Source organism: Callospermophilus lateralis, chromosome 17 (genome assembly GCF_048772815.1).
Source record: "Callospermophilus lateralis isolate mCalLat2 chromosome 17, mCalLat2.hap1, whole genome shotgun sequence".
NCBI classification, from domain to species: Eukaryota; Metazoa; Chordata; class Mammalia; order Rodentia; family Sciuridae; genus Callospermophilus; species Callospermophilus lateralis.
Genome location: NC_135321.1, coordinates 20,973,166 through 20,997,464, shown reverse-complemented (window position 1 = coordinate 20,997,464; position 24,299 = coordinate 20,973,166). Strand labels below are relative to the sequence as shown.

The 24,299-nt window shown below is 34.9% G+C and overlaps 1 protein-coding gene across 1 annotated transcript in view; it reads left to right on the top strand.

Moving 5' to 3' along the window:
• Dcc (DCC netrin 1 receptor) overlaps positions 1-24,299 on the top strand; it is a 1,060,049-nt gene that overhangs the window by 638,031 nt on the left and 397,719 nt on the right. The window contains exons 6-7 of the mRNA XM_076836991.2: positions 5,359-5,513; positions 8,082-8,202. Of these exons, the coding sequence (XP_076693106.2) occupies positions 5,359-5,513; positions 8,082-8,202 (276 nt within the window). The remainder of the gene's footprint in view (positions 1-5,358; positions 5,514-8,081; positions 8,203-24,299) is intronic.

The window sequence follows — 24,299 nt, the reverse complement described above, 5'->3', positions numbered from 1 at the left end:
TTATATACCTAAATAAATGCAGAAAGAATAAATAACTTAAATAAAAGTAGTAAAAGCTAGAAGTAAAATCCAAACAATAGAGAGCAGTATGGGGTATTACCAAGGAATAAGATTGATCAAATTATGTTATATGCATGTACGAATATGGCATAGTGAATCCAACTATTATATATGATTGTAATGAGTCCATAAAAATACATCTGAGGGGTCTATTGTATTTATTAGAACCAATGATGCTATTTAAGTTGTTGGTAAGGATTCTGGAGCTCGAATCATAGAAGGTATCTTATTTTATAAAATTTAATGATTAATCATAGCATAGAAACATTTTAAAAGAAAATCAAATGCATTCAGACAAACTTTTACCTGAATTTAAGGTTTACTTATTCAGCTCCAATGACTGCCATCCAGAGGAACATCACATCTGTTATTATTTCTATATATGATAAACCTTGTTAAGATAGAATTGCATTTTTCCATATTTCTGTTGCTTTTTAGAGTAGTCATTTTCGGTCATTATTCCTTCTTTTCTCAGACCCCAAATAAAAGTAACTCTCCCTTTATGTACTACAAGTACTTATAGAGGTTCTGGAAAGCCAGGATCTGAGACAAATGTGAATAATGTGCTTTCAGTCATGAATTTTAACTATCTAAAGAAGTATAAATACAAGCAACATCTCCCCTGAAGTTGTTACACCATTGTACTTGGATTTCAAGTGGTTCTCTAAATGGATGCAGAGAATGCAAATGGAACAATTTGATAAACTCAAAAATTCTTGGCACTTCCTTTTTATTTTTCATGAAGAAATTTGCTGCCAACAAGAGTTAAATAAGTGAAATAGTTTCTTCCATAGCAGTGTGAGAGAAATGGGGCATCGTGTAATATACAAGGGGATTTAAAAGAAAAATAAAATCATGACTCAGGCCTTGTCTTCAAGAATGTTAATTGTGCTGGTATATAATTACATGTATTATAATTATAATTTATAATATATAATATAATTATGATTTATAATTTGTTATAATAAATAATTATATAATTGAAAGATCCCATTAATAGTGAAAACCAAGAAAAAGATAATGTAAACTTCTTGAAACACAAAGTTCCATACAAGGGGATTCTGAGTTGCCTCTTGGAGAATAAATAGAATTTATATTATCTGGGAATATAATTGAGGGAGGGACCCATGATCAAAAACATGCTGATGAAATATTACAGTCCATAGCTATACATAAGTTCATTTTGCTTGTAAGTCTCTCTATCTATAAAATAAAACAAATTATAGCACATCATCCTAAATCTCCATTTTAACCATTGAATATTTTACTGGTACCAGGTAGGATTAGTTTGAATGGAAAAGATAACTTCTATTGAAAAGATATAAGAAATAAAATCTGAGTTGGTAAGTTTTTAATATGTCATGTAAATTATTCAATACAATTTAATAAGTTTGATCTTTATTCTACGGAATGAAAGCTTATGGCGATATTATAAAAACAAAGAATGTGATGAAAATTTTGTCATAATACGAAAGTAGCTTTTCTCATTTCCCCTTAACTAGAGTTGCATTAATCAATTTGTGTTGAGAATCTAGGACTCTAGGACTATGAAAGGTATAACAAAATTATATCCAGATTCTAGAGTCTAAGAAGCAATCCTTAAGTGAATGAATAGATCCTAGATGTTCGTCAATGAAAAGCCAAAGAGATCAAATAAAAAGAGAAAAATCAGATGAACTATATTTGTTTACTTCCTTTCAGAATAGTGTAATCATCCAAAATATATTAAGCAATGTATTAAGCTCATGTGAACATGGTAAAGCCTCTTTCCCCAAGGACTTACATACACATGCTAAGGTGATGTAAATGTATGAAAACATACTGTCCAGAGAAAACCATGTCAATTCTATAAAACAGTAAAAATAAATACCAAAATCTTCCCCTCTCAAGAGAGAAAAATGTCAAAAAGAGAAAAGCCAACATGTCTTTCTTGGAGAAGTGTCTCTAGTCTAGAATAAGATAGAAAGTATCAGGATGAGAAAACAGAATGTATGAAGACTTGGAATCAGACTAGGTCCATGAACTTTTGTTTATTTGAGCATTGTGTACATAAGGGGTTTGTGGATGATAAGTCTAGGGAAGTAGGCAGTGATTTGGTCATGCATTATTTAAAAGTGAGGCTGAAGAGCTTTTACCTGACTCTTAATCCGACTCAGGCTTATATTTTTAGACCTTTTCAAACCCTCCCAAGTCATGTATTTTAATTCTTTTTTCTCAAAGGAGAATTTTAAGCTCTAAGACTATTTCTGAAAGGTATCCTAAAATAATAAATACTCAGACTTTTCTCCAAATAGCTACATCAATTTTTGCTATTTTATTTTATTTTGCTAGCATTTATTGGAATTTTATTTTTCATGATAAGAAAGTAATATGATTTGTGGATGTTTTCCATGACATTGTTCAAACTTCATCTTGGATCAATGTTTTTGTAACAAAGGGTAGAAATGTACATTTTGTTGAGTTATTAGTGTCAACAGTAAATCTGGGTTGGACATATGCTGAGGATGAAACACTGTATTAAGCATTGAGATATGAGTTGGAATCATTAGCCCTTGTCTTACCATGCAATTTACTGATGACTGATAAGATTGCCCAACATAGTGTATTTCAGAAAAGTGGGACATTCATCCATTGAGGATGCATGATAGTGCTTTTTGATGCTTTATCATCCCTTTGTAAATCAGAGAACCTTTTTTTTTTTTTTTATTCTCACCTGCTACATGATGTAGTGTGACAGCTGGAAAACCTGATATAGAAATAAATATATTAAGGTATCCAGGGAAGAAAAGGTGTCCATCATAAATGGAAAATCAGCAAATAACATTATTGAAAAAAGCAGCAAAAGGCTACACACATACAAACAAAAGATACACACATATTTATGTGTTTATTTATTTAAATGTTTATATACAATAAAATAACTATGGTATGGGTAATGCACTCTGATATGCTTTTCTATTGTTGTATTAACTTACAATTTTGTTGATCTTTACAAGCATTAACTGTCCTTACCCTCAAGTCTAATCTCTAGGTAATAGATGGGGGCAGTATGGGAGACTCTCCTGTTGAGTAGAGAGTCTGGGATTTAAAAACAGTCTAATCTGACTCTTAAACCTTCTGTTCTCTTTACTTTTTTCAGTATAAATTTGGTATTCTCCCTCTTTTTTTAATACTACTAAAATTTTCTATCCTACCTATTTTCATCTATTTTATTTCATTTGAATCTGTGTCTCTCTGTCTCTCATGCTTGAGTAGTGTGTGTGTGTGTGTGTGTGTGTGTGTGTATGTGTGTGTGTATGTGTGTCCAGATACGTACTTAAGTGTATATATTTAAATTTTGGTCTCAACCTAGTAAATTACTCTCTAGATATAATGTATATGACAAAAATTTGGAAACACTCTGATGTAAACATAATGAACTCAAAACTTTTGATAAAACTGCAAGTTCAAGATGGGCAGACTCTGGGAGTCTCCATGATGCCAGGAAGGAAGGAGTTAAGAGAGAGTAGAGATTGACAGCATGGTGCTATATTTAAAAATAGCTCTAATTGGTTATCACCATCATCTTTGAGACAGCAAAAACGTTATCCTTCCACCTGAATTTTCAAGTGGCAAAAGAGACAATCATAGCCAAGTAGTTCAGAATGTGGGCAGGGGAGTCAGACTGTCTGGCTCCACAATTTATAAGTTGTGTACTTTCAGGAAAGATATTTAAACACAACCTCTTCATTTATAAAATAGGGATAATAGATCCTGCCTCAGAGAGTTGTGGTGAGAATAATAAATAAAAAGCATTTGTACTAACAAATTGTGTATTGTCTGCTGTCAGGAAATATTGGCTTTTGGCTAGTAAATAAACAATTTACCAAAATCTTTGGGAAAACTGAGAACAGAATTTAAAAATTCTATTAATATATCTCCTCAGAGACAGTCAATAAATATTTCTGATGTCTTTGGGTTCATGTCAGTAAATTTGGCCAAGAGATCAAAAATTCTTATTTTACTAATAATACTATCAATAATAAATACATACATTTTTCTCCCTATATACAATGTTTGGAACAGCTCTCAGACACATTTATGGTCATGTTTTTTATTCCATGAATATTAATTAATACTTACCTAAATTATCTTGCCACTAAGAAAGAATATAAAAATGACTTAGTACTCTAAGTTCAAATTTTTAGTTACAAATGAGCACAACAGACAAGGAGAGAAAGACAGAGATTGAGAATTGAAATCCTGGGTGCATTCGCTGACTGTCTCCCATCTTTCTAGAAGGCAATGGACATCATCAACTGAACATGGGCATCATGGGAAAGTTTTGCTGGTGGTGGTTGGAAAGAGATGATTTTTTGTTCTTTTTGTTACTCATTGAGTATAGTTACAACAATGACAGAAACAGAGATCGGCTTTGAAAATGCCTACTAAAAATACGCATCTATTTCCTGTGTGAACCAAGATTATTGCTGCTACGTCTCTGTGAATTTAATCTGGCTTCTCAGGCAATTGGAATATTCAAGTCTGACTTCCCTTTCAGTTTCCCCACAGAAGAGGATGAAAATTACTTTAAAAAAAATTCTCTCCAAGGAATAGTTTTGAGGAACTGAGCCAGAGCCGTTCATTAGCAAAGATGTTATATATTTATAATATTTTTTCAATTGAAAATTGAAAATTTTCATTATAGAGTGAGTAACTAGTATTATGGTAATTAATAAATTAAATTAGCATCACATACCATGCTGAGAAAATAATACAGGGTAGTAAAATACTACAATGAATGGTTGCTGGGACACTAGGAATGTGGCCACAGCCAAGAGGATAGTCATTTCTTGTACCCTATCACTATAGCTGATTTCAATAGAGAATAAGTTTCTCATATCAACTAAATGCTAGTGAAACTCTGGAAGGACAGGGAAACCTCACTCACTCATTCTCTGTGACATCTCCCTCAGTTTTCATAGATTTAAATGCTTTTCAATGTATAGGTCAATTGGGTACAAATTCTTGGGTATTTAGAATACTTATTATATATGTTCTCATTTTTACCCAAGTTAATTTTTCTCCTTACCTTGTATTAAAATACCATTAACTGTAACTGTTTGCTTGTATTTGGGGCATGAAGGTAAAGATATATTCTACAGTAGTTATTGTGTCATCAGCTGAGGATTTGGGGACTGGATTGAATGACAAGTATTTTCTGTCCCAGAGCAAATGTTTTCGAGGCTGTGAAGAGCTGGGCCTGCAAGTTCACATTCCCACTCACTTTTTTTTTTTTTTTTTTTCCTGTCTCTGCAGTTCCGCCGTGGTTTTTAAATCACCCTTCCAACCTCTATGCCTATGAAAGCATGGATATTGAGTTTGAATGCGCAGTCTCTGGAAAGCCTGTGCCCACTGTGAATTGGATGAAGAATGGAGATGTGGTCATACCTAGTGATTATTTTCAGATAGTGGTAATTATCTTTATTATTTTTTAATATTAGCTTAACAGCCCCATTTACTGTTTACTTTTTTTTTTTTCCATTTGCTATTCTTTTCTGGGAACATACGTTTTTGTTGGGAATTTTAATGATATATTAGGAAAATATTCTGAAAAGCAAATGATTTCTAGACGTAGATTTTTGGGTGGTGGTGGGGCGGGGGTGTGTGTGTGCAAAAATAGCAACCAAACAGTCCAATACCCTATTTTATAGAAAAGGCTTTAAATCAAACAAACAGAAGACACAGAGGGCCTTGACTTTCCAAGTGGGTTCATAGAAAAGAAATTAGAACCCAGTTCTAGTCTATTTTAAGCCAGGATTTTCTTATTTCTTTAAGTTTTATCAATTGCAGTGCATTTTCAATAAGACATGCTACTTATGATTTTGGTCGTTTTACCTTAATAATAAATATAGATATCATTTCTTTCTTATTTTTTCAGATAGTACCAGCCAATTCTACATGAGCACTAATAATGGAGATAGTGATAGTGTTCGTAGCAGTAATAGAGAGGCCACGAGTCTCAGAGTTCACATTTCTTTGTAACTTTTAGCATTGAATTGAACTGAAGCTAAAAGCAATAGTTCTCATGGATCCCTATCTCTTTCCTTGTGGGAGATAATAGGGATACTGGTACTATATGCATTGAGTTGTCATAGTACATCATGAATGTTCCATGCCTACCAATGTTGTTTTTGCTATTACCAACAGAATTCTTTGGTCCCTTGAAAATGCTTTATGAAAACTCCTCCTTAGATGTAGGTTAGAATCAAAGCTTTTGTGTTCAGACATGAGAAATATAAAAAGTGCCTTCCCACCATCAAGGAAATTTACAGCTAAAAAAAAAAGAGAGGGGTTTAGGTCCACATATCGTATGTTTGAAATACAAACATGACCCTGTCAAAGAAGACCTGTCCCAAAAGCCATGTCTCCCAAAACAAAAGGAAACTGATATAGGTTCCCCTGTGGGGCGAGGCACCGGCTCTCCCTATGATGTTACACTGGCTCTTGTTGGTAAACGCCTCTTCTACAATCAGGTGGCATTCAGAAATGTTCATCTCTTTGTGTATGTATTTTGGCATACCATATGGATTCTTCAGGAATAAATCCATAAACCATACTTTTATCACTTCTATCATCACTTACCATTTTTCACTTTTAATTGCATCTGTTTAATTGGTTGGGAATAGAGTAAGAGAGGGGAACATTTAATATTCGAATGCCACACCAATCCATTTCTTCCTTGAAGTGCAATGCTGTTTCCACTCCCACTGAATTAAAAATGACCTGCCATTGGGAAACTTGAAAAGTGTTCTGCATGCCTAAAATATATAGTACTTGCATATAAAGGAAATTGTTGAGGCCCTTAAGGACTCATGATAAAATGCAACATTTATTTTTTCTACAGTTAGAATAATCTTCCTCCCAGCATGACTCATTACAGCCAAATGCTTCTTTTCTTAAGGTGAAAGAAAAATGTACAGCATGTGCCTTATTCACATTAAATTGTGCTTAAAAATATTTCCTCAATAATTCCGAAATCTGAGAGCCATTGTATGTCACACACGTAACACGGAGCGCATATAGTAACTTATATGAGGATTGTTAATTAGAAGTTAGCCAGCTTTATCTAAGAATTTTACATCAGCTGAGAATTGACTACAAGACACTAAAAACAATTAAGAATTCCCCATGAGGTAATATTTATCTCTTAATGACTTCAGGGGAAGTGATTTAACACGTCTCACTTACTGAACTAATTCTTCCACTAATATTGAAGATAAACTCAGTTTATATAATTAAATGCTATCTCTAGATCGTTTTATCATCCGTCCTTGAATAAGATGGTGGCTCAATTTATTTTAAAAAGTAGTTAACGTTGGTGTATTTCACCCATAGATTTTTGCAGGTGAAATATTTTGGCTATAGAACAATAAGACTTATGTATAAAACAGCCACTGTACTCCTCTCTCAAAATCCCTAAAAGTTCAGATGTCAAAGCAATTACTATTTTATAGGATTTTTCAGATACTTTTTTGGGGGGATAAACAATTGCAAAAAAAATATGTAACCTAGATATACTGTGCCTGAGAATTTGCAAAGATAAGTGTTTTGTTTGCATTTTGTCTTATTTTATTTTTCCTGAGTAGCTTCTAAACCTAGCTTCCTTCAATAATAAGTAAAGCAAGTTCATTTATTTGGGTACAAATCTTTGTTCCTTCCCTACCTAAATAAAGACCTTTCTTTTGACTGATAATTTAGATTTTGAGGATGAAGTGTTCTTTTCTGAGCATATTTTCATTGTAGAATTAGGCGGAATTGGTGCTCATGAATTCAGAAGAATGTTGAGAATGTATGACTTTCCCAGGTGGCCTGGTGCATATCTGTGGGGATGAGAACCCCCGTGGCCCCCTTGTTTTTGTTTCTTCTGTCACGCTTTATTAAATTTTAGATTTTGGTTTATAGTCATCTTTTCACTTTGAGGATTTTGTTTTTACTTTTTAAATGATTTCATCTGCTCTTTTCTCTCCCCCCACCCCCAGGGAGAAAGCAACTTACGGATTCTTGGTGTGGTGAAGTCAGATGAAGGCTTTTATCAATGCGTGGCTGAAAATGAGGCTGGCAATGCCCAAACCAGTGCGCAGCTCATTGTCCCTAAACCTGGTAAGATGATGGGGACTTTGTCTGGGGTCTGGAGTCACAGTTATGCATGATCCACTTGTAAAATTCATGTTGCTTTCCTTAATTCTCAATACGAAATTATTTAATTAATTAAGGTGTAGATGCATGTATTCCCTCAAGAAAATTTCATGAAAGTTTTATCGGTCTACCTTCTGTGAAATAAAAGTCACCATGAACAATAGGGCTTCTATTTCCAAGATAAACACTAAATTATTATCATCTCTATCTTTTGTAGCCTGTCTTTCTTCCCAGTGTTTCACATAAGTATGAAATAGAACATGTATTACATTTATATTATATGAATATTTAGTTATATATATGCATACATATAAATTTATGTAAGGAACAACCATATATTTATATAGACTTAAATTTGTGAAGCTGGTGGAAAAAATAGCAGGAATAACCACTTAAAAGCAAAGTCAGTTATCTTTTCTTTTTTGTTACAATTGATAAGTTTTTAATCCAGTTTGTTCTGTTGTCTTCTAGAGGGTTAAAATGGTAATGTACTGAAAACCACCATAAAACTATATTGAACATATCATATAATATTCCTATAGTAGCATGGTCCTCCCAGAGTTGACGGAGGGTACAGAGAAGGAAAGAAAGAATAAACATATGGACAGATTGATTGCTCTGAAATATTTAACACTAAAAAAGTTAAAACATATTTTCTTATAGCAGGAACTGAGCAGTTATTTACATAGACCCAAATATTATTAAATATTAATACTTTCTATAAAAAGTTTTTATATCATGTTTGTTAGGTAAATTTCAATTTGGTTAGGTCTTCTTTCTGATATATCTCACTCTTAACTTCATCTTGTTCTGAAGTAAGCTTTATAGAAAGTAGTTGAAATATATGCAACATGGTCTTTGATTTTTATCATTTTAAAATGGGCCTCATAGCCTTTGTATCCCTGCTCAATTTTCTGAAGACTCACATAATGAAGCTCACAAACATGAAACTTTCTGTTTTCTTCTTGAGTGAAAAAAAAAATTAAAATAAAAAGCAGCTACAGAACAATAGCCCCAGATGAGTAAAGGAACAAGACTATCTAGGAATAGAAAAGAACAGTTAGCTCTGGTTCAAGAGTCTGATTTCTGTGAAGAACCACTTCTTTTCCCTCCATTTAGTGTAAGCTATGTGTTGGAGGAGTTCCATTTGTGTGGTTAAGTATGTTTTCTTCTGAAGAGCAAACAATGGATAAGTGAGAGAAAGGAAACCTCTAAAATTAGGGTTTCCAGTCTGAGTTATGCTTTGAGAACCATGCCAACCTTTAGTTGGCAACAATTAATATGGCCATGTTGAAACTAACACTGGCTGCTCCACAACTCATCCAAGAGAACTGTAGTTAACCTTGACTGTTGAACTAAGGACATACAGTGCAGGAAGATGTGAGCTATCACCTCATATTTCTTAAGCAGGTAGAAGTATCCCTTGTAAGCCTTGAGGACCAATGACCAATGATTATCTCCTATAACTGTCCCAAGGAACGGAGGATTCGTCTGAAGTTCTGGAATTTATAGAGTTAGAAGTTCTCATTTTACTCTGGGGAGACACTGAGAATATCCTGAGTGTGTGTGTGTGTGTGTGTGTGTGTGTGTGTGGTATACACATGCACACAGCTGGGGATGACTGTAACATGGGAAATGGACAACAGACTGTGGCTAAAATCTATCTGAAACTGCTTTCAATGGACAAGGGAGAAAGGAGAGGTAAGCAGTGGGAAGAATCTGCATTTCCACCCTGGGAAGAACCAGTGTGTGTTCTACCTCAAGAAATCAGAAATGAACAGTTCAGGTTCAGACTGTGCCCCAGAGGTCCTGACTGCAGAACTATTTTCCCAACCAAAGGGCAATAAAGGAACAAAGCTGGGTATGGAGCTGAACTGGGACCTGGAACAGAAAGTCACACAGAAATCGCCTTCCCAACTTCAGCAAGGGCCCAATGAAGGAATGTCTATGGTCCAGGGTCTTGGAGGAATCCAACAAACTGCATCACAAAAAGGAGGCATGCAGAGGCCATCTAGGATGGTGGGCTTTTGAGAACACATGCTGAGAAAACAGCCTCCCCTTCATTCCAAATCCAAATTCCCTCTCTGACCCTGGAGAAACAGGAAGGAAGGGGAAGCGGAGGAAGGCAATAGACTGAATGAACAGGAACACAGGGAGAGACAGTTCAGCATCCCCTTTGCCTATCTGTGGTCACAGGTCAGCTTTGTAAAATGAGGAGAAGCTTTAAATTGAATATTAGTTTAAATTCTTTTTTTTTATTATTGGTTGTTCAAAACATTACAAAGCTCTTGACATATCATCTTTCATACATTCCACCAGAGTATATGTCTGTTCTTGTGTATGTATGAGTATTTAAATATGTATATGTTCCTGCTGTGGGATTTCTGTTCATTTGTTTATTTTGTTTTATTTTTAAATACCCGAATATAAGGTTTTTTAAAGACTCCAAGGTATTGTAAATACTTCAAGGTATCTGACTCTTGGGGCCAGATAATTGAAGTACACTGCAAACAGGGCTGACAGGGTGTTTGGAAGAAGATACCAGGGAAAAAAAATAAAGGTCTTTTCTTTTAAATACTCCAGTAGCTCAGATCACACCCACCCAATGAAACAGTTATAGACATTCCAATTCACTTACTCTCCAGGAAGCTCCATTGCAAGAGGTAGCCCTATGTTACAGGTATCTTACAATCTTCTTGGGTCTTGATTTGCTTCGTTCTGTGTGATCATAAAGGAACAAGGCTCTCCTCAGTAGAAATGTCATTGGCCTTCCTGCTACGACCAGCCTCGGAGAATCTTGATGATCCTTTCTTCTCCCATCTAGGTGGTAGTGTGTTGTCAGCCACACTCTTGGTCTGTGTTCATTGTATTTGGCATTGGATTAGGAAGAAAGGAAAAGAAATGAAAACAAAAATCTGAAAGCGTGACAGGACACCATTGTGACTGTCTTACATTTCCCCCTTTATAAATGATGGATTGCTTTTTCCTGGCTATTTAATCAGGTCTTCAAATAATGCCACTCCAATTCCTCAGAGACACAGTGTAGGCTGTGTGCACAGATGGTGGAGAGGCCAGCTATAAATATAAATTTAGCAAGGAGGCAGACTCTGGTGGGAAGAACATAGCCCTTTCTGTTGAAGTATTGACAATAAACGGTCACCATGTATTTGGAGGCACATTGTGGGTCTGCATAGCCCAGCTGTTCAGCCTCGGCCTGTCCACAGGCTGGTAGCCGAGAGTTACTTAGGTAACCACAGCAATCTGCTCTGGGTGAAGTACAGACAATAATCTGTTCAAGCCAGTGTCCATCACCAGTGAATAGCTATGTGAGTCTAATGAAGTTTCAGCATAATTTTATATGTAGTTAGCTATTCCCTCTTGAGCCACTAGTGACTTAGGAAATAAACTAAACATAATATACTAAATTAAACTTCGTTAATAATTTTTTTTTTTCAGAAAAAATGTTTGGGAAAAATACTTGAAATGCGTACATGTTTTCATCTAGGTAAAGATGGAGATCAATGACATTTTAAAAAATCATTATCCCAGAAGAGGTTGTATTAGTAATGGTGTTCAACTAACCCTGTAACAACATATCACACTTCCATACTGCCATCCATCTGTGTGTATACATATTCTGTATATGAACAGCTAACATACCCTCACTCATGCATACAATATACGTACTCATATATACCCACACGTATACACACACACACATTCAAACATACATTCATACGCAGAGGATGACCTCTTGCATACTTAAAACTCTATGTGTGCATCAAAAAAACATAGCCATATTATGTAAGTGAGGGTGAATGCAAGTTAAAATGGTTTAATTGATTTATATAATTTACAATATGTTAATTTTTTGTAAAACCTAGTTTTTTTTAAATTTTGATTATTTTTTGAGAGGGTAGAATGACATAATGGTTAGAATATCGGCATAGAAAATTGGTAGGAATCATTTAAAGAGATTATCAAGAGCTCCAAGCCCACTATTAGGGAAATAGCCAACTGCCCCCCACCTTAAAATGTGTTAAGCATCACAGAATGTCACTTCCATAGCCAGAACTGGAAAAGGGTGATCGGTAAGTTTAGATCTTATTGGCCTAGCCAAAGGTGATGAATTAATTATCCCCTGGTTGCCATATACTTAACAGAAGTGTAGGTAGATAGTAATTAAGACTATTTGATAGCTGGGTGGAGAAGTTAACAAGTATCTGGGTGTTGGGGAGGAGAGCAGAGAGCAGGAGCAAATAAGAGAAAGATAAGACAACAGATATCTCTGAGTTCCTTATTCTGATTCTAGCTGCTGGGTGGCATTCCACCTCTTCCTGGTGTCTACAGTGGAAAATCATCAAAAATAACTGACTATAGAGAGGAGGACAGGAGGGCCATGGACCTGGGATTACACCTATGATAGGAAACTGTGTACCTGGAATGTGTCTAATAAAATGGCAGGAATAGCTGAAGATTGCATAAAATTATCATGGGAAGAAATGAGGTCTTCCTCATATTCTACTAGGTACATAAAGGCTATGAGGAAGGAAAATCCATATGATCACAGAATAAATGCTATTATAAATATTCCCTAAAATGTAGATTTTCTTGGGCAAGTTATCGAATCATGCCTTCCACATAAGAACTAAATATGCAATGTATGTCTCATGTTAATATTGAACATTTTCTAATGTGAGATTTATTTATTTTTTCTACCACTGGCAACAAATAGAGTCATACTGAAGTAGAGGAAATATATTGGTTAGACATTTAGAAAAATGGGAACTGTTATCAATTACCTGTCCTCCCCTGGAAAAGGTTACATATTACAAATGATGTTGAATTTTAAACATTTTATTAAGGCAGTATATCATACAGCATGAATTAGCAAAAAAATTTAAGTCTGATCATGAACACTAAAACATAAAATCATAAGTCTGTTGGATTTGCTTCTTGAGTTGTTTCTTATTGATAGGAGAAGACTATCTAGAAATCCAAATGGCAAGAAGATTATCTCCATGCATACACATATAATTATATATTGACTGCAATTTATGTTACTGTTCTTACTAAATGTTTACTTTTGCATAGTTCACTGGAATTACATGAAACATTTGAAACTGATACATTATTATGTGAAACATTAAAAACTTATACATTAGTCATAACTTCAAGATCTATTAGAATTTGTTATTTTAACAACACCTAAGCAACTACGTAAGAGAAAAAAATGTAGCTAAAGTTAGGGATGCATTCTTAATCTGATGGTCACTAGTGGCCAATTAAGTTGATTTTCTGTCTCTTAATATGAGAGGCATTATTGTGATGTAAATACTTACTTGTGAAAGATAAAATTGTTTCTGGTTTTCGGTAAATAATTTTGGAGCCAATTTTATGTACTAGATGAATTTGTTAGTGAACCTGAAAAAGAAGTCATTAGACAAAATTTAAAATGCTCATTAAAACCTGTTTCTCTTTAGAGTTCCATCTTTCAGTTTAAATGAATAAACTTAAGACTTAGTATTTTTGAAACAAATTTCTCTTATGATCTTATAGCTCATAAGCTTTCTGAGAGTATTTTCTTTTTCAAACATAAGCAATTAATTGTAGCCAAGAAGATACACAGCTAATTTTTGTGAAATGGTTATTAACTTCCATATATATGACCATAAATTTATTCAAACAATTAAAAATTATTATTTTTTGTTTGCTAAGGTAAAATTACAGATAAGAGGAAAGTAATTTATGTTCTTTTTTTTCCTATCTTGGAGTTTTCCATGCCTTTGAGAAATATTGTTCCTCAAAGTAGCAACTTTCCATGAGAGTTTCATTTATACGTAGGTTTAACATAAATCAGTAATTTTATCTTTAACCATATAACATTCATCTGTTAGAGGAGATGTGTCCACATTTGAGCTCCATGTCTTTACCCCATTAACTTATAGAGATTTAAAAATATACTGGAAAATACAACATATTTGTGAATAGATTCTTTGACAATATTGCCTGACATTTCCAAGTCTCTATTTCCTCAGCTGTCTCCAAGATAATTGTCTCCAAGATTTAGTGCAATGTATGTATTTAAAAGGGATTTGTAGGCTGTAAATTGCTACACAAATGTTAGCTATTATAAAGTCCTCTGTTGTTTTTTATTTAGTTTCAAGAAAAATAGGAGGCATATATTTGGATAGATTAAATGATAGCTTTCTTGTAGAACATTTTTCCACCTATCAAGAAAATAACTAATGAACAAATATTTCAATGACAGTGACCATTTAAATTTTAGATTTTTTGTCCAGTGAACAAGGTTAAGGAAAAAGTCATATCTCAATGTATCTCTGGAAAGATTTGTAGCAAGGTTTCCGCTTCTGTTTAATGACTTGCTCATCCAGGTCTATGCAGGCAGAGGTTTCTTAGCAAATAAAGACTTGTCATTCACCTTGTCCGTCATTCAGTGTGTGCTTCAAGCTCAAAGCAGGCTCAGTGCTAATCAAGAGGATATGACTGTATGGCAGACTTTGAAATTAGAAATGAACTTGGGAGTAATATGAAATGCACTGAGACCAGTGATAACTGTAAATCCATACAATATGGAAAACTTGATGGATTCATAAATATTGATTACATCATAGTTCCGTGGTAAACATACCAAAGAGTGACCTGTGTGTGTGTGTGTGTGTGTGTGTGTGTGTGTGTTTAGTTCTATAAAGTGGGGAAAATGTTAATTTTTACATCAAACCTGAATATTGTATTATATTTTCATCTTTTAACTATAAATCAATCCCATTTTGATGTGAGCTATGTATACCAGAACATTTACACACACATGTGCGTGCATGTGCATGCACCCCCCCACACACACACATTCTGATATACTATCAAATAATTTCAAATTATCAATGTAAAAGGAGTAACCGATACATAAATTACAATAGCTAAAATTATATAGGTGCAATTTTTCACTGCAAATGTGATAATATTAGCATTGGTACAGCAACATCAAAATAGCACTTATATAAAGGGTATGGAAAAATAAATTACATTGAAGTCATAACACAGAACTCTCCTGAACCCACAGGAAGCCCTTACTACTCTGCCCTCAGAGACAGGTGTGACTTAAGTGGGCTGGCTCTGTTTAGCTAAAGGCAATTACTAGAGATGGATTTAATGAGGAGCCATCAGCCACCAAAAGTCTCCAGCAGGAGGAATGAATGTCACACCCTAAAGAGGAGACCAGGATATCAAATACAGTTCTCCCCTTGTGCCACACAAGTATACGCACTTTATGAGACTAATTCTAGGAAGAAAAAAAAGAAAACTATTCTAAGATGCAGGTCAGTCTTACACCCTGGAAAAAAGGGTAAATGCAATTGGTATTACCCTGGAACTTGTCCTTTTTCATAGACAGTTGACCTGAGTTCCCAACATTCTGACTTTTGGGAAATGTCCTCTTTACACTTTCTTTCAAAGCTGTCCCTAAGTGAGGATAGAGTGCAGTGATCAGGTGACTCAGTATGCCCAAATGCCAAGTTGACTGAGCTTGGTCTTTTTCTGCCTCAGTCACCTGCTCATTAGTGAGTTGAGGGGAGGGTACTTATACAAGGTGATTAAACACACACTGTTCTGGGTCCCTGTTATTATGCCCCTGATCCTGCTTGAGCTTCATGCCAAGCATAACAGTTTTGTTTTATTGTGAATTGATGACAGTCCCACTTGACCTTGTGACTTGATGTGCCTCAGATAACCCAGTTCATGACGAGCAATTCTGGATACTTGGCCAGTTGGTTTTTGCCTGGCTGGGCACTTTTTTTTCCTCTAACAGAGTTGAGTATGCTGCCAGAAATAAATTATACTTACCTGCTCCAAATGATGGGACTTCACTGCAAAACCCTAAGAGTTTATGTTATGATTTCCTGATTGGGGCTTGTCATGATCCCTACACAGGGTTTCCCCCTACCACCAATAGTATAGAGACTATTGGGAATTTGGTTCTTTGCCCCCTGTAGAACCAATGACACCATAGACTAGACCTGCTACACTGCCTGTTTTGACTGTGGATCACTCTACCCAAAGTAGCAGTCTTTTCCATTATCCAGTGAGTGGATGAAAAGAAAATGCTGCCTGAAAAACCCAAATTCCTAACAGGCATTGTGATTCTTTCTTAGTTTATGGAAGTATGAGATATTAAAATATCTCCTCATTTACAAGCCATCAATTTAGTGCCCCGAAAATCTCTGCTGGAATGGTGAACCATCATGTGCTCACAAGTTTATCTCTCCCTTTCTGAGCATATGTGTTTTACCAAAGCCTCTCATCGACTTGCCTATTCTTGTTTAACAGCTCTGATTAAGATGATGTTATCAACATAATGGGCAAGTAGAACAGGTTGTAAAAGACCTGAATTGCCAAGATCCCTTTGGACTCTACTCTGATGGAACATGGAAGAGTTAACATAGCCCTGAGCATGAATGTAAATGAATGGTGATTTTCCTTTTCCAGTGAATGAGAATGTTTTGATTATCCTTTTATAAGGATGAAGAAGAACACCTCACTATGGTTAAGCAGATTTTACTGGAGGTCATGTTAACCTGCTCTAAAGATGTGATTTCTGGTACAACACACATGATAGAATGACATTTAGTTAAGCCTTTGGTTGTTCACACTTGTTCTCTAGGTGAGGTCTGGTTCTTGTGAGGACCAGATTGGTAGGCATTACTATTGTTCAGAACTTTCTGGGGGACACTAACCCTTAATATTTTCCCCAACATGTGGTATGATACAAAAATAAGTGAAATATATAAAGAGAAATATAGAAATATAAATATGCAGTGGAATAAATATGTATTCTATATATTGTATAGATAGAATAAAATAGAGTATAACGTTATATAATAATCTCACTTGGTAAAACAAATTCAAATAAAAGTTTATCTCTACATTTATATTTTTAATGGAAAATCAGTGTCATTTTAATTTTTGTAATCAACATATATATCTGAAAATAAAATAATAAGCAATATGTGTTGAAGCGTATCAGGGGTTTTAGAAATGTGAATGGGATTTTGCCTTTGACTTGGACCTCTTAGATAAATTACTCAGAATGTTGTCTGCTCTTTTGAATACTTAAAATGTCTTAGGGGATGTTATGGTTTGGATCTGAAATGTTCCCACAGTCTCAGTACTGAAGGCTTGGTCCCCAGTACAGCAACACTCAGAGGTAGAGCTTTTAGGAAATGAATGGATCAAGAGGCCTATTAGTTCCTGGGTGAGTGGATTGTCCTTTGGTGAATTAATGATTGGAATGGACAATGGGGAGGTTGTGGAAATTATAGGCAGTTGAGACATGAATAGAGAGGTAGATCACTGGGGATATGCCCTCAGGGACAATAATCTTGCTCCTGGTTCTCTCTCTCTTTCTGTGTGTGTGTGTGTGTGTGTGTGTATGTGTGTGTGTGTGTGTGTGTGTGTCTGTCTGTCTGTCTGTCTGTCTGTCTCTTTATTTCTGGCTGCCACCAGCTAAGGATTTGAGCACCTTTCAAGTGCCATACCCTTCTGACTTGTGTGCTACCTCAGCTCAGGAACAAAGCAATAGAGCCAACTGACCCTGAACTGAATCTTCTGAAAATAAGTCTTTTTTTCTTTAAGCTGTTTTCCTTGGGTATTTGGTCAGAGTGATAAAAAGCTGAGTAACACAACGGAGAAAGCTTTTATGTTGGAATATTTTCCATCTAATGAGAAAATTTAGAAACATACAATTTTTAATTTTTTTTTTATTTTAACTTTATTTTATTCATTTATATTTTTATGTGGTGATGAGGACTGAAACCAGTGCCTCACACTTGATAGGCAAGTGCTCTGCCACTGAGCTGCAATCCCAGCCCTGCAATTTAAATTTATGGAAAAGAACATGCAAACGGAGTTATAATCAGCTCTACCTAAGGTAAGGTTTATGTGAATGCAGAAGTAAAGGAAAATACAGAAGGAAACAGTATTTTCAAGAACCTTCTTATGTCAGATACCAGATGAGAAAAATGCTATCTATATCAGTCCTTTCATTTCCCAGATAATTTAGCCTAAAATATTTAACTGTTCTTATTTCATAGATTAGAAGATTGAAATTTAAAGAAGTTAGATATCACCCTAATATCAACTGAGAACAAAATGGTGGAAACCAGATTTGGAAAATAAGTATTGAATCTTATCTTTCCTTGCCAAGTGCTAGGTGCATCAGAGTTTTGCAATCATATATTAATTGACTTCTCCCAAGAATCCAGTCACGGAGAAACAATTATTTTCCCCTTACTTTTTGGATGAGGATACTGTTGCACAGAGGAGTTAAGCAATTTGTCTAAGGTCACAGAGCTATCAAAGAGTCTGATTTTCAAACCTACTTTCTCAACCAAATATTTGATTGACTGACAGCCCATGTCCTGCCCACATAGGAAACTGCTCAGGTAAAGGAATGGGTAAGCTTGAGACTTGAATATAGTCACGTTAGTTTGGGTATAATACACAAAGGAGAAAAGGTTGAACATAATAATTTATTAAAATTGGAACATAATATAAATTTTTAGGACTCTGCTAACCAAATAATGTAGGTCCAAATTCCCAATGTACCAGAGGTCATCACTACATGTAAGCTAGTTGTGTGATATGTCTTAAGAGTCTTTAAATGAATATCACATTCTCACTGCCAACCGAGAATCCACAGTTTAACAGGGAATAAATATGACAAAGCTAATCTTAATTATCAAATGCAATTAAAGCTTAGTGACTTGCAATGTCTATTAATTATTCAGTAGTAATGAGATACCAAGAAAATGCATAAAGACTTTTAAAACTTGGATGCAAATTATAGATGGTAGATGTTATTCAAAGAAAATTTAATTCTTTGAGGTAATGATCCTAAAGTTGAACAGAGTCAGTGCTTAATGTACAATTTTTTTTTGTTCTAACCTCATTTTAGAAGGATGATAGTACCATTTGTCACACAGAATAACAGGGCTTCTATTGTGTTAAAAAGCTCCATTTGTTTTATTTTGTTCCTAGTTTTAAGTGAAAAGTTCCAAGTTACAAAAATAAGTTTAAAAACAAAAAGAAAGGGAAAGTTTTCTTTCAAATATAGTATCTGTCAGAGGACTTCAACCTATAATATAGTTTCCTAAAAAATGACTATAATAATAATTAATAAGCTAATAAGCCTAAATGTCTAGTATGTACTGTGCATACCTGTCTTTGTTATTTTGTGTCAAGAAATATCCGCCAGGGAACCAGAGGTGGCTCTGATTTCCCTGAACATTGGCAAAATATCTTTTGTTTATTTAGAGGGCTGCCTGAGTTTCATATATTATAGAATATAAGCAAATTTACTTGAAATTTAAAGTGACCTTTCTTAAAATGCACACCATTAAAAATCAAGAAGAGTCAAATGGAAAAGTCAGTTCCCTGTATTTATTGATGTTGCTCAAGCCAGTTTCTGTCTAATAATGACCTACTAGCTAATTAGATGGGATATTTTTGGTTCTAAAAGATGTCAGCTCAATGTATATAGATAGAACTATACCAAAAAATGAGAATACGTTTTTTGAACAAAGAAGGATTATTCAACTAATTTTCTCCTAACACTATGACACATATTTGGGAGAACAAAGAAATAAATGTACTATGTAGTTTATTTTACATCCTCTCCTGCCTCATTTTCTTGATATCTTTAATGAAAAGAGGCGTGGATGACAGAATTTGTGGCCCAAACATAAGCCTTTAGATCTCATGAATTCCATGTCCAATTTCTAATACACAGACCACCTGTTTTCTTGACATACTTGAGCCTTCTTTCTCATTATTAATTTGAGCCTTTGAGCCCAATTCTGATCAGAGAGTTTAGATCTTTAACACACTTGGGGAAATTAAATTGAGAGCAGTGGTAAATACCTTTTTGCTTTTCTAAATCAGGAACAAGGAAACCTCTCACTAAGTGTACAGTTTTATTTGCATGAGAAGAGAAGCATTGTCGTAAAAGAACTTATTGCTACTCTCACCTAGTATAAGGAAGTTTTGAATGGAAGAAAGTGGCATGATTTTCAGGAGCTTGTAAAGAAAACATGTAGCAGGGAAGCTACACCAGATACCTTAAGCAGACCTTTCTATGGGAGTCAGAGGAATCCTGTGCTAAGGACATCACATCTGAGCTGACATGGACTTTGAAATAGGAATCTGGTTTGTCAAGCCATAAAGAAAGGCAAAGAGTGGTGTCAGGAGAAACACTACCCACAAATATAGGAACATAGAGAAGAAGCAATACTCTGTGTGCAGAGAATTTTGGGTGGTTCAGTAAGGTTGGAGAGAGATGAGGGGTTGGGTCAAAAGGGTCCTTTGGAATATGCAAAGAAAAGTGAACTTTTGTCCACGTGATGTGGGATGTTGACGACTTACATGTAAAAGATAGTTGTATTTTTGTTTTTAAACGATAATTCTAGAATTAGTATGGATGACTGACAGTTGCAGTGGCAAAAGGAGGTCTGGGAATGGGAAAAAAAAAGGTTGGGAAAGTTTATCAGTAATAGACTGGGCAAGAGAATAAGACCATCTATCACAACAGTACAAAAAGAACAAGCAGACAGATGGGAAGGTCCTCAAAAGCTGGAGATTGCTATGAATATATATTCATAGATGGATCAGGAAGCTGGGGTGATTCCTAGATTATTAACAAACTGAATAGATGAAATTGGCATTAAGTAAAAAAAGGAGGATGTCCAGGAAAAATGACTTAAGTTCATCTCAGCTAAAGAGCTTGGACTGGGAGTTCATTGAGGCTTCATCTCTCCATTATTTGCACATTTTTGGGCTTAGCAAAGGGCTAATAAGGGCAGACTTTCAATGACTCATGAGGAGAATCTAAAAATGAGTACCCCAGGCATAAAGTAAGATGTAGTAAAAGATGAAGCAAAATAAAATCTAAAAACCTATAATCAAAAAATTTTCACTTGAAATAGACAAAATATTCTGACTGAAAAATCATCTGTTGCTGAATATATTAGATAGTTTGGAGCAGAAATACAGATGAACGCAGAATCTTTTGGAATATCCACGAGGGGAATAGTTATGGTCTGAACTGAGAAGCAACTATGCTCCTGAAGAGAAAGATGAATTCAAAGAATAATATGGAAGAGGTTAGCTGTTTGCATTTGAATTGAAAAGGAGCATTTGATGCTGACTGGGAATGCTGTACATTATTGGCATTGCTGATGGTAATGAAAAGCTTCAGGGAGAGAGTGACAGGGCCTTATTATGCATCCTTAGTTCCTTGATGGGATATAAGTGAATCATTCTCCTACTGATGAGATGATTCCTCCTTGCTGGACATATTTTACTGAGCTTTGAGGAAGGGACTCACTGTACTGCCATCTTGGAATAACAAGTTGAAGGATTGCACATTAACATAAACTCACCATGAGTGCTGTCACTGCCAAGACTGGAACATATTGATTTGATTAGCCCTTAAATATCAGAAAGATAAGGATGCTCACATCTCTTTCTTCTCTCTTTTCTTTGTCTCTCCATCTGTATGCAGTGGCACAGGTTAGAACTGAGAAATAAATTAGAAGTAGAAGGACAAACTTTGGCTTTCTGCCACCTAGAAATCAAATCCATTTAATTTACCCTGACTTTCCTTGTTATACTGTTAAATATAGACTAAATGGTTTAATATGGATTTATGTAATGAGTTCACAAATGGATTTTGCAGAGCATGCTTACTTAAGGAAATAAACATCTGCTTACATTGGCTTGAATCACACGTCTCTTTGTGGATTCATTTTGATAGAATGGATGGATTTTCTTAAAAATGATAAGATAACCTATGATCATTTTACTATCCCAGTATTTTTTCAATTGCATGAGTCAGAAACAAAATAAAAAATAATGATCTAGAACCTCCAGCTATCTCCCATGGAAAGCAGACTAGAGGGTAGAAATGCTAATGCTTTGTATAAATGACAGGATTTAAAAGTAAAAAAAAAAAAAAAAAAAAGTAGATGTCTTCTCTGTGAAACCTCCAGTTCTCACTTTCCCCTGTTCAATTCAGTGTAGTTTACTTAAACATTAATTGTTTTGCTTAGCTGCATGCAGCTCATTTGTAAAATAAAATTCCTTGCAAGTTTGAAGATGAATTCAGAGGTGTCTCTTTTAACCAGGCTGCTCCTTCCCTATCTCTGGTGGCCAAATTGGATGTAATTGTAGTTGGTGATGGGATGGCAACAGTGTCAGCCAGTCATTCGAGGAATGGCTACTATGATTTGTAATTATAATGTCCCTGATTCTGATTTAAATTCAAGAGTGCCTTCACATTGCTATTCTTCCCATTGAAACATGGTAATTTGAGTGTGGGGGTTGGGGATAGCTAAGAGTCAGGGTTTTACCTTCTTGAAATTTACACTTTTTTCACACTCCCTACAATTTCTCTAAGGCACCATAGACAGGGGAGTCCAGCTCTCAAGAATGGAAATTTACAACCTAAGAGTGCTTAATCTAAAATCTGTCCTTGTCAGAGGAGATCTCTGTGGTCCCCATGCAGCAGTGATGGGAATTTTATTTCAGCCTCAGTTTCAATTGGGACTGTCAATTGTATTCTTTAACCTATCCCCATACTTATCAATCTATGCAACCTACAGGTCTTATGGGTCTTTAACATCATTCTACTTTTAAAATAAGAAGCACTAAACATAATGAATAGTCTAATCTGCATCTGAAAACCTATAAACTCACCTTATAAGCATAATAACAACAAAGATTATTATAAAGGTTATGACTGAATCTAACTTTATTATTAATCATTTCTCTGGTGATTAAAATTTAATTCTTCAAAGATAACTTTTCCTCTGACAAGCTTGTCTCTTTTTGATTATTACTATTTTATATTCTAAAATTATTTTCACTTTCATATACAATGGAGTGTTCCCTGTTTAAAAAAAAAAAAATCTTAGTTGAGGAATATCATACTCTTAGGGCAAAAACTGGATCAGGTAGCCAAAAATTAGGATAAATATATGAAGTATTTTTAACTGCTTTTGTTCAGTAACAAATCAGTAAGGAGCACGTTAAAAAATTGCAACCTCAGTGACATTCTATGCATTTTACATTTGCAACTATGATACTTTGCTTTAAACTCTAGATACCAGCCCCAAACAACTTTAAGGATACCTCTCCCTCAGAGTTTCCATGGAATTAGTATACTTTGGTTTACTTTGTTTTGGAAAGCATGGAGCCTAACTTTACTTCCTCTAGTTGTCTGCCATGGGATTAGTTACCTGGAGGTGTCTGTCTTCTGTGTAATGCCTCACTGAGACTCCACTTCCTCATTCCTGTTATTCTGTCTGTAGCTGCTTTTATGCTTAAATTCTAAGCATTTTATTCTTAAAATCTACATCTCTGGATCCTATTTATCCCTACCTCTCTTACCCTGGGCCACTCATTTCTACATTTCATATTCTACTAGAGAGAAATTCTAAGGTTACTTTTCATCTTTACTTTTCCTTTTAATTTTCCCTAGACCAAAAAATCATCGTCGTCGTCGTCGTCATCATCATCATCATCATCATATTTATTACTCTCTGCTGTTTCTTTTAATTCAATTTCCTATCTGCAAATCTCAAATTTCTTTATACTATAATTATTCCAAATAGGAATGACAATTGGTGTGGTAGAGACTACATATTGATGGCCAGGGGTGAGACATACATGTAAAATTCCATGTATTATTGATACGAGAGCTATCAGGTATCCAGGTAATATTGGAAAGAGTCAGTGTACAGATGTTGAACTCTGGATGCCAGGCATGACTTAGATGATAACCATTATGAACATGACAATATTAAAAGGGTACACTGTATACTGGGTCAGTTTCCCCCTAAATTTTATAGAACTTTTAAGATTATAAGAACCTGAAATTTTAATAAGACCTTCTCTTGTTTTTTTTTTTTTTTTTTTTTTTGATTATTTGTTAGATTTATCCAGGGAATGCTTAGCATTCTGAAAAAAATAATATTACTGATTCAAATAAC